The 13,945-nt window shown below is 47.1% G+C and overlaps 1 protein-coding gene across 3 annotated transcripts in view; it reads right to left on the reverse strand.

The window, feature by feature from the left end:
• Positions 1-4,131: 4,131 nt before the first annotated feature.
• Positions 4,132-13,945, reverse strand: part of HLF (HLF transcription factor, PAR bZIP family member) — a 60,837-nt gene continuing 51,023 nt past the window's right edge. For 2 of the 3 annotated variants that reach the window (XM_056127514.1, XM_056127516.1), the window contains exons 3-4: positions 11,814-12,034; positions 4,132-4,358 (exon numbers count right to left, since the gene is read on the reverse strand). In XM_056127514.1, the coding sequence (XP_055983489.1) occupies positions 4,140-4,358; positions 11,814-12,034 (440 nt within the window). In that variant the 3' untranslated portion in view covers positions 4,132-4,139. The remainder of the gene's footprint in view (positions 4,359-11,813; positions 12,035-13,945) is intronic. The other variant, XM_056127515.1, reaches the window with a different exon arrangement.

Consider the following 13,945-nt stretch of genomic DNA (forward strand, 5'->3'; position numbering starts at 1 on the left):
AATGTATCCCAACAGGGAGATCTGGGGAATATGAGATAAACTATAGCAAAAAAAAAAAAAAAGAGAGAGAGAGAGAGAAAGAGAAAAATTGAAGCATAATTTTATATTTTATAGAATGTCACCCTTCGGCTGGCAGGAAGAAAGCTCCACTTAAACTTTCTGACTCTGTTGTAAACAGATTCAAAATCTTTTCAATGCATTTTCAGAATTACTGAGTTCTTTCATCAGACTAGTGAACTGTTTAGGAAATCACTGGCTATTTCCGCACCCTGACCAAAAATATGGACCTTCTGCCTTGAGAAGTGGCTTCAAGAAGGCCTGCTATATCTGATTTGGGTTGGGGAAGTTCCACAACTATGGTGCTCAGAGATCACACCTAGTGGGGCTCAGGGGACCATGTGGGTAATGAAGGATCAAACCCTGCCATGCTGGATGCAAGGCAAGCACCCTATCCACTGTACTCTTGCTTCGGCCCTGCCAGCTGTATCTGAAAACAAAAGTCAACCAGTCTTTCCTGAGATCTGAATGGTGAGCAGTCATATCCTCAAAAGGAGGAAATCATCCTTCACAGCCATCCCGTGCCCTGCCTATCTCCACAAGGACCGTGTACAGGAGAGGCTGGTCAATTCAGTCCTTCTTTCCAAGTCCAGTCAAAAGAAATGATGGGCCCTTCAGGAAGCCGGAGGCCGCCCATCGTCAGTCATGTTGAACTGATGTTGGCATGATATGATTTGAATTCATTTTTAATGGCCAAGTAATTAATCTCTGAAAAATGCTTATGATCAAAAGGTGAAAAATGACAACAGTATTCTTAAAATAGTTGCTTTCTGCTGAACTCATTTGACCCTGGTTGATGGAAGTCGCTCCCCATCAGGCTCTGGCTTCCCACACACTGACCCAGAGGGTTTTGTTTCTAGCTGAGGGTCCCTGGCTGCTGCAAGTTCAAGAAAGTGCTTGTGTGTGAGGAAAGTGCCCCACGTATAAGGCACCTGAATAAACTCCAAAGTTTAAGCTTTTTTGATTGTTTTATTTTTTTTTTGGGGGGGGGGGCGCACACCCAGCTGTGCTCAGGTCTCATTCCTGCTCAGAAATAGCTCCTGGTAGTACCTGGGAGCCATCTGTGGTGCCAGGGATGGAACCTGGGTCTGATGCATGCAAGACAAGTGCCCGACCTGTTCTATTATTTCTCTGGCCCAATTTAAGTAATTTTTAAAGATGAGGTAGGTTTCTAAAACCTCTCCTGGCACCTAAAAGAGTTTAAGTTTTATTATGATTTTTTATTCCTTCTGCAAAAGACATTTGTGATGCTTATTTGATATAAACAGCTTAATTTTTTTAAGAAAGACCAGTATTCAAACACAATTTCATTAGCTACCATTTCGTTAGCTAACATCACCGAACTGTTGGCGGCAAGACCCTTCCGCACTTCTCCACTTAAAGCCATCTCTGGCTTCTGTTTTCAACATTACTGCCACTGAACAATTCCGCTGCAGTCAGCCTCTTGTCCATATGAAATTGCCAGCTCTGCACCCCCTTGGGTCTCTTTTCAAATATCACTTGTTCAGTTCTGCTCACGGATTGCCCATGGTCTCATTGACTATTTGTTGAGTCATTTACGTGAACAATGGGCTTCAATTCTGATCCTCTGCCTCTCTCCCATTTTAATCTGTAGTTTAGGACAAATGCAAACCTAGAGGAACAGCCTTAACACTCAGCTTTCCAAAGACTATGAAACTCTGAAACACTGCTGATGAACTAACTAGGAGAACATCAGGCCAGGAAAGAAGAGACCCTGGAGGCAGGAAACTAGAAAAATCCCATTGATAAAAGGTTATTTAATCTAAGCACAAAAACATTTCTTTGCAATAACAGCAGAATCTCTTGACGTTACACAGCTTCGTAAAACAAAAGAACAATCATCTTGGAAGTCAAAACATCTATCAAATGATGAACCATACACATAGCACCGTTATCAACCTGGTACTGCCTAAGACACACAGGCCCACAGAGAACAGAACTGTTTGGGGTGCTTGCAGTCAGACTCCATTCCTGGAACTCGTAATTTTGAAGTGAACATTTTTGTGGCAGATGCTTTTCCTAAAAAACACTGTATCATCCAATAAATATTTGACTAACATTCATGTTGTGCTTTTTGGTGACGTTAACTGACTTCTTTCTGACACCTAATAGAAAATAAGAAAGCTCCTTCTATACTTGAGAGCAAAATTTGTCATAGCGAGCCTGGAAACTGTAATAAAATTTTAATTTCAAGCAGAAAACATGCTGATGTGTCAGTGATGGGCTTAACTATTAAAGACTTCCAACCCCCCAAGCATTTCTTTTCTCTGTGCAACATGGATGAATATATATCTTTTCTATATAATTTTAAAACATGGAATAGTTTTCCTTTTCTCTTTGCTATATATAATATATGTCTTCCAAAATACACTGTCAGTATTTATATCTGAAAAATACTGTACAAAAAAGAACTTACTATAGTTACTCTGTATAAACATTAAACAATTTGATAATCTCTCCTTTTGGTCTATAGTAAACATTTAAATCGATTGGATCAACCACAGTTTGTGACAACACCATCCCCTTCTGAGATACACCAGTGTCTTTTACATTCATTTTTCAGAAGTCCACTTTATAAGAGCACGTACGTTCAAAAGCAAACAGAATTAAGAAACATAAGCTCCAGAATCATTAATTTATGAAGCATTCAAAAATGACACCACTAGGAAAAGGGATCTTACAAAATATCAACTTATTAACTTAACTGATTTTTAAAAACAGCAAGGTGTAATTCACAAAAATATATATATTACAAAAAATGGGGAAAACGAAATCTTAAGTCACTGAATTGACTCTCAAGAGGGTGATGGAAAACTTGTAACTAGAAAAAGTGGGAGGTGGGGCAGAGGAGCGGAAGGAAACAAACCCAAACATGCTGATGTCCAAAGCTGTTCCAAGTTGCATTTCTGGCTCATATACTGATAAAGTAACCCCTCCTTCTTAGACCTGGCATTGCCCCCTGCTTCCCTCACCCGGGGATGTTCTGGGCATGCTCCAATGCATTGCTTTGATTTTTGTTTCTTAAAAAGACGGTGAAATTCGTAGGTAGGGAAGACATCCTAAGTCCACTAGTAATACTCAGGCAGCATGCTCTAGCGTACAATAGGATTATTGCTTTAGGTACAGACAGTGCAAAAAAACACACTCTGTGTTCTAGGGTAGTACTCTTACTTATCTGGGGGTTGGCAGAATTCAAAGGAAACTTAGTCGAGAGCAGTAAGTATGGAATCTAATCCATCTAAACAGCACTTTAAATTTGAAGACGCTTATCACGGGAACTGAAAAAGAGGAGGAAAGCAACCTATAACTGAATCGAGCTGCAGTGTAGTGCTAAATGATTCTGTGCACCTAATTAGCATGTTTAAACTTACAGATTGAACTGAAACAAGAGTTTGCAGCGTCTGGGGAAAAGAAAAAAAAAACGGAGATAGAAAGTTGTTATACCAGGGTCCTGCTTAGTGCAGCCAAGCCGAGTGTGGGGGGTGGGGGGGGGCGTGGGATGAGGGGTGTCGGGGGTGGGGTCGGTAGGGGACAGAAGAACCAACAGGAGTGAAGCAACGTGGAAGGCGCAGGAGTAGAGAGATGGTGGTGGTGGTGGTGGTGGGAGGGAGGCAGGAAACGCCCCCCTCGAGGTCTCCACAGTCCAGTAAAAACACGGCACCTTTCTTTGGGACGGGGTGGGGGTCGGGGTGGCATGGAAAGATGAGGGCATGGGTGGGGGCGGGGCTGGGGATGCACAGTTGCACACCAACGACCACACACACACACACACACACACACACAGGCGCACAAGCACGTGGACACGGGCACACACACACACACACACACACGCACGCACACGCGCGTGCACACACACACACACACACACACACGCACACCCAGACGGGAGTCGGTCGCGTGGATGCCGCTGGTAAAGTGCTGATGTCGGGGAGGCGGGCCCCAAGGGCGCGGCGCCCCCCACCCCGGGCCGGGGGTCGCGCCGTTCGTTCGTTCGTTCGTTCATTCATTCGTTCGTTCGTTCGTTCGTCCGTCGTCCCGCGCCCGCCCGGCGCAGTCGGTCCTCACAGCGGCCCGTGGCGGGCCTCGTACTTGGCCAGGATGTTCTTGCACTTGCCCAGCTCCTTGCGCAGGTCGGCCACCTCCTGGCGCAGCGCCGAGTTCTCCTTCTCCAGGAACGACGCCCGGATGGCGATCTGGTTCTCCTTGAGCCGCCGCGCGTCGCGGGAGCGCTTGGCTGCCATGTTGTTCTTTCTGCGCCGGGCCCAGTACTTGTCGTCCTGCTCATGGGCCACGCGAGGAGACAGAAACGCGCGATTAGATTTCGGCCGGGCGGGCCGGGCCACCCACTCACTGCTCCTCGGGGCTGCGCGGCTGGGGGCTGGGGGTTGGGAGGGGGGTGTGCAGGGGGAGGGGGGAAAATGCAGGGGGCGCCCTCTCCCGGTCAGGGGCGGACCTGCCGCCCGCACCTGGGTGGGACCCGGCAGGGGCTGCGGGGAATCCAAAGGGGTCACCGCACACCCCCTTTTCCTTGTTTCTATCTGCGTTTGGGCTACCCTCGGCGATGCTCAGGGGTTTACTCCTGACTCTGCACTCGGGAATTATTCCTGGAGTTGGCCGAGGAACGAACCATATGGGATGCAGAAGATCAAACCCGGGTCAGCTGCTGCTTCTCCCCACCTCCCGCCCCCCTGCAGTTTGGGTCACACCAGGTGATGCTCAGGGGTTACTCCTGGCTCTGCACTCAGGAATTAGTCCTGACGGTGCTCGGGGGAACCTTATGGGATGCTGGGGGATTGAACCTGGGTTGGCCGCGTGCAAGGCAAACGCCCTACCTGCTGTGCTATTGCTCCAGTTTCTTCCAAGGTAAGTTCTTACCCGCTGGACTATCGCTCCAACTACCAACCCTTTTGTTTCATAGGAACATATATATATGCATGTGTGTGTGTGTATACACACATATACCAAATATATATACCATAAACACACACACACACACACACACACACACACACCAAGCCTCCATCTTTCGCCAACATATATACTTGTATTTGATGTTGGAATTTAAATCTGTCACTGTCACTGTCCTCCCGTTGTTCATCAATTTGCTCCAGCAGGCCCAGTAACATCTCCATTGTGACAATTGTTACTGTGTTTGGCATATCGAATATGTCACGGGTAGCTTGCCAGGCTTTGCCATGCGGGCGAGATACTCTTGGTAGCTTCCCGGGCTCTCAGAGAGGGGTGGAGGAATCAAACTCGGGTCAGCCACTTGCAAGGCAAACACGCTACCTGCTTTGCTATCGCTTCAGCTAATTTCCTTTTTCACTGTGCTCTAGGCCTTAATTAATCAAACTAATATTAATTGGTTTTCAACAGATACGCCAAGACCAGTCTCTTCAACAAAAGATGCTGAAATATATGCAATTCTACTGGCAATAGTCACTGTCACTGTCCTCCCATTGTTCATCAATTTTGCTCGAGCGGGCCCAGTAACGTCTCCTTTTGAGACTTGTTGTTACTGTGTTCGGCATATTGAATACCTCACAGGTAGCTTGCCAGGCTTTGCTGTGTGGGCAAGATACTCTCGGTAGTTTGCTGGGCTCTCCAAGAGGGGCAGAGGAATCGAACCTGGCTCAGCCGGGCTGGCTGTGCGCAAGGCAAACTCCCTACCGTTGTCCTATCCCTCCTTTGCAATAGTAAGAAACTAAAATTAATAAACGGGATGATATCAAATTAAAAGGTTTTGTGGGGGATTGAGTAATAGTACAGAGGGTAGGCCCTTGTCTTGCATGCGACCAACCCACATTCGATCCCCATATAGTAACCTATATGGTCCCCTGTGTACCACCAGGAGGAATTTCTGAATGCAGAGCCAGGAATAGCCCCTGAGTATCTTCTGGTTGTCGCCCCAAAGCAAATAAATAAGATAAATAAAAATAAAAGGTTTTGTGTGGTGAAACTTGAGATAAAAATAAAAAGATACCCTACTGACTGGGAGATGGTATCTACACACATTATTATCAGATAAAGGACTAATATCCAGGATATATGATGAAGCTCTTGATTCACACTTTAAATAATAGTGCCAAAGTACTTCATTCTTCTTGCTGGAAATCCTATTTGATGAAACCCTTCTATGGGCTTCTATGCAGTGGGGGCATAAACAGAGACCCTACTGTTAGATACACTCAGACAATTCTACCAATCAGATGCACTTATCTTTGATGCTGCCACTCTACTTCAAGGATTTTTTTTCTTTGGGGGCCATACCTAGCAATGCTCAGGGGTTACTCCTGGCTCTGCACTTGGAATTACTCCTGGCAGTGCTCAGGGGACCATATGGGATGCTGGGGACTGAACCTAGATCAGCCGTGTGCAAGGCAAACGTTCTACCCACTGTACTATCGCTTCTGCCTCAACTTCTAGGATCTTTTTGTTGCAAGCTTCCCATGTGTGTGCACAGAGATGCACCCAATCTTTACCGCAGCATTGTTTGTAATAGGGGGAAATGATCAGTAGATTTAATAACTATATCATAACAGAGTCATAAAAGGATGCTCTGCAGCTGTTAAAAAAAAGATCTGGCTGACGCAAAAAGATGTTCATGATATACTGTGAGATGGGAAACAATGGCAATTTTCATATAAATATTTATGGCCTCATCCCATTTTGGTGATGAATCCATCATGTTCTCTAATTCCTACATAGAAAGAGGTCCAGAGGGATTTATTTAAAGGTATTTAAAATAGTAACAAGTCTCATAATATTACTGGGTCCGCTCGAGCAAATCGATGAACAACGGGAAGACAGTGGCAGTGACAGTCTTTAGAAGGGGGTGGGCGTGAGGACTAAAGCAGGGAGGTGAAATAGGAAGGCAGAATTTTTCATCCTTTATATCCTCTTGAATTGTTAGAATATCATATGTTGGTTTTGCACAGTACTGTAGCACTGTCCTCCCGTTTTTCATCGATTTGCTCTAGAGGGCTCAGTAACATCTCCATTGTGAGACTTGTTGCTACTGTGTTTGGCATATCAAATACGTCACGGGGACTTGCCAGGCTTTGCTGTGTGGGTGAGATACTCTCAGTAGCTTGCCGGGCTCTCCAAGAGGGGCAGAGGAATCGAACGTTTGTCGGCCGGGTTGGCCACGTGCATGGCAAATGTCCTACTGCTGTGCTAACACATTGGTAATTAAAAGCAGAAATTAAAAAAAAAAAAAGAAATAAACCAAGCTTCCACCTTCTGCCAACCTATATATTTGTAGTTGATGCTAGAATTTAAATAATTTACTCTAATTTCCTGTTTAACTGTGCTGTATGCCTTAATTAACCCAACTAATATTTAACTGAGATCAATGTTGTAAGAAACTCTCCCTCTCTTCCGGTGTTCTCCTCCCCCCCCCCCCCCCCCCCCCACACACACACACACACTGAAAGAAAGTAAAACCTTCTGTAGAAGACAGAATTATCCATCTTCTCTCATCTTCTCTTCGGACCATGCTAATTCTTATGGTGTCTGCCGGGTAATTTTGCAACAAACTCCCTTTCTCCCTAACAATCTGCTATAGCAAATCCCTCCATTCTAACAAGGCGGACACCTGCACTTTGTGCCTCCTCCAGGAAAAGAGCAAGTGAGGACAGTACTCCCCGCCCTCCAGGATGCTAAGGGGCAGTTGGCTCTGGAGGAGCTGGGCTGACACCAAAGTTGCAAAGAAGTCTCAAGGTCAGTGGTCCAGCCCCAGCCCTGAGCAGACAGACACAAGCCCTGCACAGACACCATAAGATGGCTCTGAAGCCACCTTCTGGCGGTTGCTTCCAGGAGCTGGAGCTGATGCTTCTAACATGCTCCCCATTTTTCTATACATTTCATCATCACATGTAACAAAGTGGAAAACAAATGATTTTCTTAATAGCAGGTATTAAGAGTTCTTAGCCAAGAGGCTGCCCTTAGAAGAATATACAGGTAAGTGAGGGTGCACGGGTGGTTGGTAGAGCTTTTTTTTTTTATGTCTTTGAGAGGGTGAGGGGTGCTAGGGGCAGGGAAGAAAGACAGGAAGGGGCCAGCAGGGTGTCACACCTTCAAGGGGGCAAGGCAGGGGTCTCAAGGAACATTTTCAACACTGCAGCTGCCTGTTCTGATGGAAGCTCTGTATGACTTTGATGTACACATCAATTTCAACCCCGCTGTGTGAGTAAATCTATCACGCTCCTCACTGTTCCCTGGACTCTGTTTTTCAGAATCATTTACAGGGGCTAATTTGGGACCTACCCAAGCCTGCAGGAAGAAACACAGGACCAGGGAGGTGAGGGAGCACTTGAGATCAAGGTCCCAGGGAACTGCACACGAGTGGGTGTGAAGAGGGCAGGGAGGAAGATTGTACTATAGACCAGGAACTGGGGGTTGAGAGGAAGTGGGAGTTTGTTCAGGCCTTAAGGATCAGGGACCCACCACCTGACCTGAAGGTAATGACCAATTTCTGTTTCTTAATAACCAGCTTCTTCTGTCTCTGCTCTCTTTAAGCTTTAATCATTAATTTCTAGGCCACATGTTTCCAACTGTGTTAACATTTAGGGTTTTGATATAGTTATTACATCTCACCAACACCTAAGTGACCAAGACTCTCCACCAAAGTCCTTATGTTGCAGGACCCTCACCTTCCCGGGCCTCACCTGCCCACCCATAGATGCAGATAACCTAGGAAAGGTGGGGCATCCAGACCTTCTGGGATGGGGGGAGGAGGGGCTGGGGGCAGGAATCTGGGAATGGATGAATGAAAAGGCAGGAGGGCTGTTCTGGGCTCCAAAAGCCAACTGGCTACCTTCTGTTACCTTTGAAAATGAGGAGGTAAAACAGGACCCTGAATGGGCCCAATCAGTTTGACACACCTCTTCTCTACTCTCTCATCAACTCCCAAACTCCCTCACCCAGGAGGGACTCACTCTGTCTCAATCCCACTCCCCATCTTCTTGATGGTCTGTTTGATACCACCTCAACAATCCTCAGCTCACAGGTAAACACTGTGTGTGTGTGTGTGTGTTTGTAGGGAACATATGGCAGTGCTTAGATAATACTCCTGGTGGGGCTCAGGAGACATTCCAGGGTGCTGGGGATTGAACCCAGGTCAGTCTGTGCATAGTCAAAGTGTCCCACTGTTGCCCTACTATATCTCTGGCTCTCAACACACCTTATTCTTTTCTCTCCAAACTAGACATCCCTTGAGGGGTGGGAACAATGTCAGTACTGGGTCATACTGGTATCCCCAGGCCTTGGCATAAACAAGCGTTTGAAAAATGCTGTTCAGTGAATCAATGATTTTTTTTTTAAAGCTGCTAAGATATCAGGTATGGGGCTGGAGAGATGCCTTAATGGGCTGAGCCTGTGCTTTGTTCTGCTTGAATGGGTCTGCCAACCCTGAAAGCTTCCAGGAAGCACATGCAAAGGCAAATAAAGGGCCCATGAGGGGGTGACCAGATCAAGCCATTTCAACTCATTCAGTTTGCTTTGTCTAAGCTGGGGGGTTCCGACATCCCTCCTGCCCAGTCCTAGCTCAGTCCTCCCACTATCTGGGGAGAAGGATGTCCCAACACTGCTTCTTGCTCAGCACCGGCCTGTGCCCTAAGGCCTGAGACTTTTGCTCACAGCTGAAGCCCAGGAGCATTTCTGCTGGCTTCCCACCTGCCGTATGAAAAGGTCAGGCCTGGCTGTGGCAGCAGCAATATGCATTAATTCCAGCCCAGAAGGCTTTTGCCTGGCCTCTTTGTTGCCAGGGTTACCCAGGCTATTAAGTAAGCTGGCTCTTTCCTTTGAACTTCTAAGTTTGGAGCCCCTGTGAAGGTTTGGCTGGAAGTTCCAGCTACCACTCAGCAATCTCCACGGAAGAGGAAAGCCATGCTGAGTGAGCTCCCCAGTTGGTTTGCAGAGATGACCTCTAAAACACACAGCATCGAATGGCTAAGGGCAAGGATAAAGGAAGCCTCTAGCAAGAGAAGGTAACCTAGCCACCCTGCACACGCTCACAGGGCCTGACTCACCTCTCACCCAACGCCTGACCAGCATTTCCAGCACACATTTCATGGCTGCTTTCCCCTTGGAAAAGCATCTAACACACATCTGCTGTCACTCTTCTGGAGGATATGGGGACCAGGCTGAGCCTGGCCCTGACCAGCACCCCACCCATCTACCCTCCTCACTTCCATTCCCTCCCCTGCAAAATGACATCTTTGGTCCAAAGCATCTCTAAGGTCCCTGTCAGTCTGGATGCTGCACCCCCAGGGGGTGGAGGATGGTTGTCCTCTCTCGGGTATGTGGCTGATAGCAGTGACGAGGCCTTTGCCCTAACATATTCCTTCCAGATAAGAAAAGCAGAGGCAACTGGTCTAAATCTGTTCCAGGACGAGGTCCCAAGCTCTCATTTTTCCCCAGCCTGGGAGGATCTCTCACTTTGAAACATCTTTAGGTTTGGGAATGGGGATCAGAAACGAGAAAAGGGCTAATGATGGCCTGGTTTCAAGGCCTTGAATGTCCACAATCACATCTCTATTGTCTCGAGGAGTGGAAGGGAACATACACTAAAATTCTAAGCAATAGCTCATCACAAATGGTTATATTTCAGTTTCAGTGGACATGGCATACTTTTGAAAGAGAATTCTCTTCCTAAGAAATTGCACAATGTGCTATGTTCGTTTAAAGTTCTATTTGACTTCCTATGGTAAAACTATTTGCCTTTATAAATGAGGTATCCCCTCAACACGACCAAAAAAAAACCCCACAGAATTAATTTTTCACTGAGAGTCTCACGTGACCCTTCCTTGAACTCTAGAATGAACAGAAAAACTCCAGTTTCCTAAACAGACCCCTGTGTCCCTGCTGGTCACCCAATAGTGGCCACAAGGAGAGAGGGTCTGTCGGGCAATTCTTTCCTGAGGCCTCCAGGGAAATGACAGTGATTCATGATCAATCAATCCCCAAAGGAAAGGAAATGACACCCAATCCTCAGGGGAATGACAAAAGGAACCCTGGCCAAATAACCTCTACTTCCAACTCTAAAAGAGTCTATTGGGGGGCTGGAGTAATAGCACAGCAGGTAGGGCATTTGCCTTGCACGTGGCTGACCCAGGTTTGATTCCCAGCATCCTATATGGTCCCCTGAGCACCGCCAGGAGTAATTCCTGAGTGCAGAACCAGGAGTAACCCCTGTGTGTTGCCAGGTGTGACCCAAACAGAAAAAAAAAAGTCTGTTGGGATTAGGTTTGCATCGTTTTCTCTGCAGAACGTGGTGATTTGCATAACTGGCATTATCAGTCACACCAGTGGATTACTGCTTCTCTTTATTCCCGTGTCATCAAGCCAATGAAAGGTAGATTTCTGGGCTGGAATGATGGTACAAGAGGTAAAGCAACTTGCCTTGCCTGTAGCCAACCCTGCTTCAATCCCCTACAGTAGCATGTGTGGTTCTCAAGATTTGAGCACACACAGCCAGGAGCAGCTCCTGAGCGCCTTCAGGTGTGGCCTGACCGCTCCCCGCTCCCTAGCCCCCTGCACCTAAAGAAATGAGATGGATTTCAGAAGCTACCCAGAAAGCAATCTACCTGGCCTACAATCCCCGCCAACAACAAGGTTCAGAAATCACCAGGCATTCTCAAGCTGTGAGATCTTCCCAGGGTGAGTTCACCTTTTCATCTACCTTAGAGCCCACTCTCCACGCACCCAAAGCCTGATTACCAGTTCCAATTTACCTTCAGATCATCGGGGATGAAGACTTTGCGTGCTTTCTTAATCATGGGCTGCGGCTTCAGTTCTTCTTCTGAGAACTTGCGTTTGCGAGGGTCAAACATTTCCTGCCCAGGGATGCTGGAAAGGGCAAGGTCGGCTGGGTCAGGATCATACCCCACGGGCACCTGGATGGTGTCAGGATCAATGGGACTCGGTGTATTGCGGTTTGCTGGCAGCAGCTGACCTGGAACAAGACAGGGATTGGAATTCACGAACACCCTAGAAGTCCCAGCCTACATCGACTTGAGGGGGTTCCAGGACTGGTGGGAATCGTCCACGGAGGCCTGCACAGATTCCAAACTGCCTGTAGTTTGAGGTTCCTTTCTTCATCCTAAAGCAAAGTAGTGGGTTTGTCTTTATCCACACCCAGCAGTGCTCCGGGCTCACTCCTGACTCTGTGCTCAGGATCACTCTTGGCAGGGCTCAGTAGACCACTGGCGGTGCTGGGGAGAGAATCAGGTGGACACATGCAAGGCAATCGCCTTAACCCCTGTATCACTCTGGTCCCTGTTGGTTTGTTTATGGGGCACGTTGGTAGTGTTTAGGGGACCTTAAGGTGCTGAGCACTGAACCAGAAAAACTCCCGCATGTAAAACATGAGCTCCAGCCTCTTTGATCCGTATCTCTCATCCCCAGAGGGTTTGTCTTATGGGAAGATATATGTACCTTCTCTGAAAAGCTTCTGATGTAGTTGGCCCTGGCATTGTCAGGAAAAAGCAGGGCTGACACTCTTAGCTCTTGAACATTTATGAAGCACCCACTATGTATTAGGCATTCTACCAGCTATGATGGAGGAAAAGCCACTATTCTTACCTTTTACCTTAAAAAAAAAATAATAACCTCACTCCCCAGGCAAGTTAGGGCATCAGACTAAATAACTAGCCAGTGAGAATATGGAATTTGGAAGATGGAATTTACTGCCCACCCAGGTGCTGAGATGGAATAACCCTCATGTGTTCCCAGATGTGTGTGTGTGTGTGTGTGTGTGTGTGTGTGTGTGTGTTGTGTGGCAGAGGTGTGCAACGTATGACACAGAGGAGTTCAAGGACCCTTTCCAGAGGTGGATCTGAAAAGTTGCCTCTTGCGACAAACATTAAGTAGTGGCGAGGTCACTGGGGCACAGAGAAGAGACAGAAGTTGTTCTGGGGACTGAGGCCCTTAGGCAAAGCACTGATTGGCGTGCGATCAAGGGTAGAAGCCAGAGATGCGGGCGGTGGGGACATTATAAAAGGCTCTGCCTGTCACTTAAGGGTTCTGAGCATCAACGTGACAGCAGAGCTCAAGTTTGGCAAGCAGATTTAGGCAGCAGGAGGAAGAGAGTTGGGGGTGGGGGGGGGGGGGGAGAGGGGAGCTGGCAGCCAAGTGCCCAGGCTCCTAGGCTATGGAGACAATCCAGGCATGTACTGGGATTGACAGCGGGGATGGGTTCCAGAATCCCCGACAAATTCTAAGGATATACTAGAGATATATCCTTATTTCTTCTTTCCCTTCACCACCAGCTTTTTGGAGTTCTCCCAGTGGTGCTCAGGAGACCGTAAGTAGTACCTGGGATGGAACTGGTATCAGCTGCATTCAAGACAATAGCTGTTACCCCTATACTATCTCTCCAGTCCCCGGAGAGCACCTTAATTTCCCTTTGAGTTTCTAGATCAGTGTTTTCCAAAGTGGGTGATGCTTCTTTCCCTGTCAGGGACACTGGTTCCAGTGTCTGTATCCAGAAGGTCTGTAGCCTTGGGGGCAAATGAAGGTGACATTTTCTATTTGCTTAAATAAGTTAAGATTTCCAGGCTGGAGCTGAGGGATCTTTCTTTCTGAAAAGGGGATGCTAGGTCAAATATATTTGGGAACCTCACTTCCATAGGCTAGATCACTGAGACACAAATGTCTGTAGGTTTATGGTGTTTCAGAATGTGTCGGGCAGAGAACATGAACTTAAAAAGACTAAAGTGTTTATTTGGAGAGCTCAACTTCTAGTTTCATTTGAACTTTGCAATAGCTGTTCTCACCCGGAGAATAAGAATGAGGGTTTGGTTTGCTTGGTTAGGTCTGTTTGTCTTCTTTTCCTCCACCCTCTCTTCCTCTTCCTTCTCATCCC

Source organism: Sorex fumeus, unplaced genomic scaffold (assembly GCF_029834395.1).
Source record: "Sorex fumeus unplaced genomic scaffold, SorFum_2.1 ptg000063l, whole genome shotgun sequence".
Taxonomy (NCBI): domain Eukaryota; kingdom Metazoa; phylum Chordata; class Mammalia; order Eulipotyphla; family Soricidae; genus Sorex; species Sorex fumeus.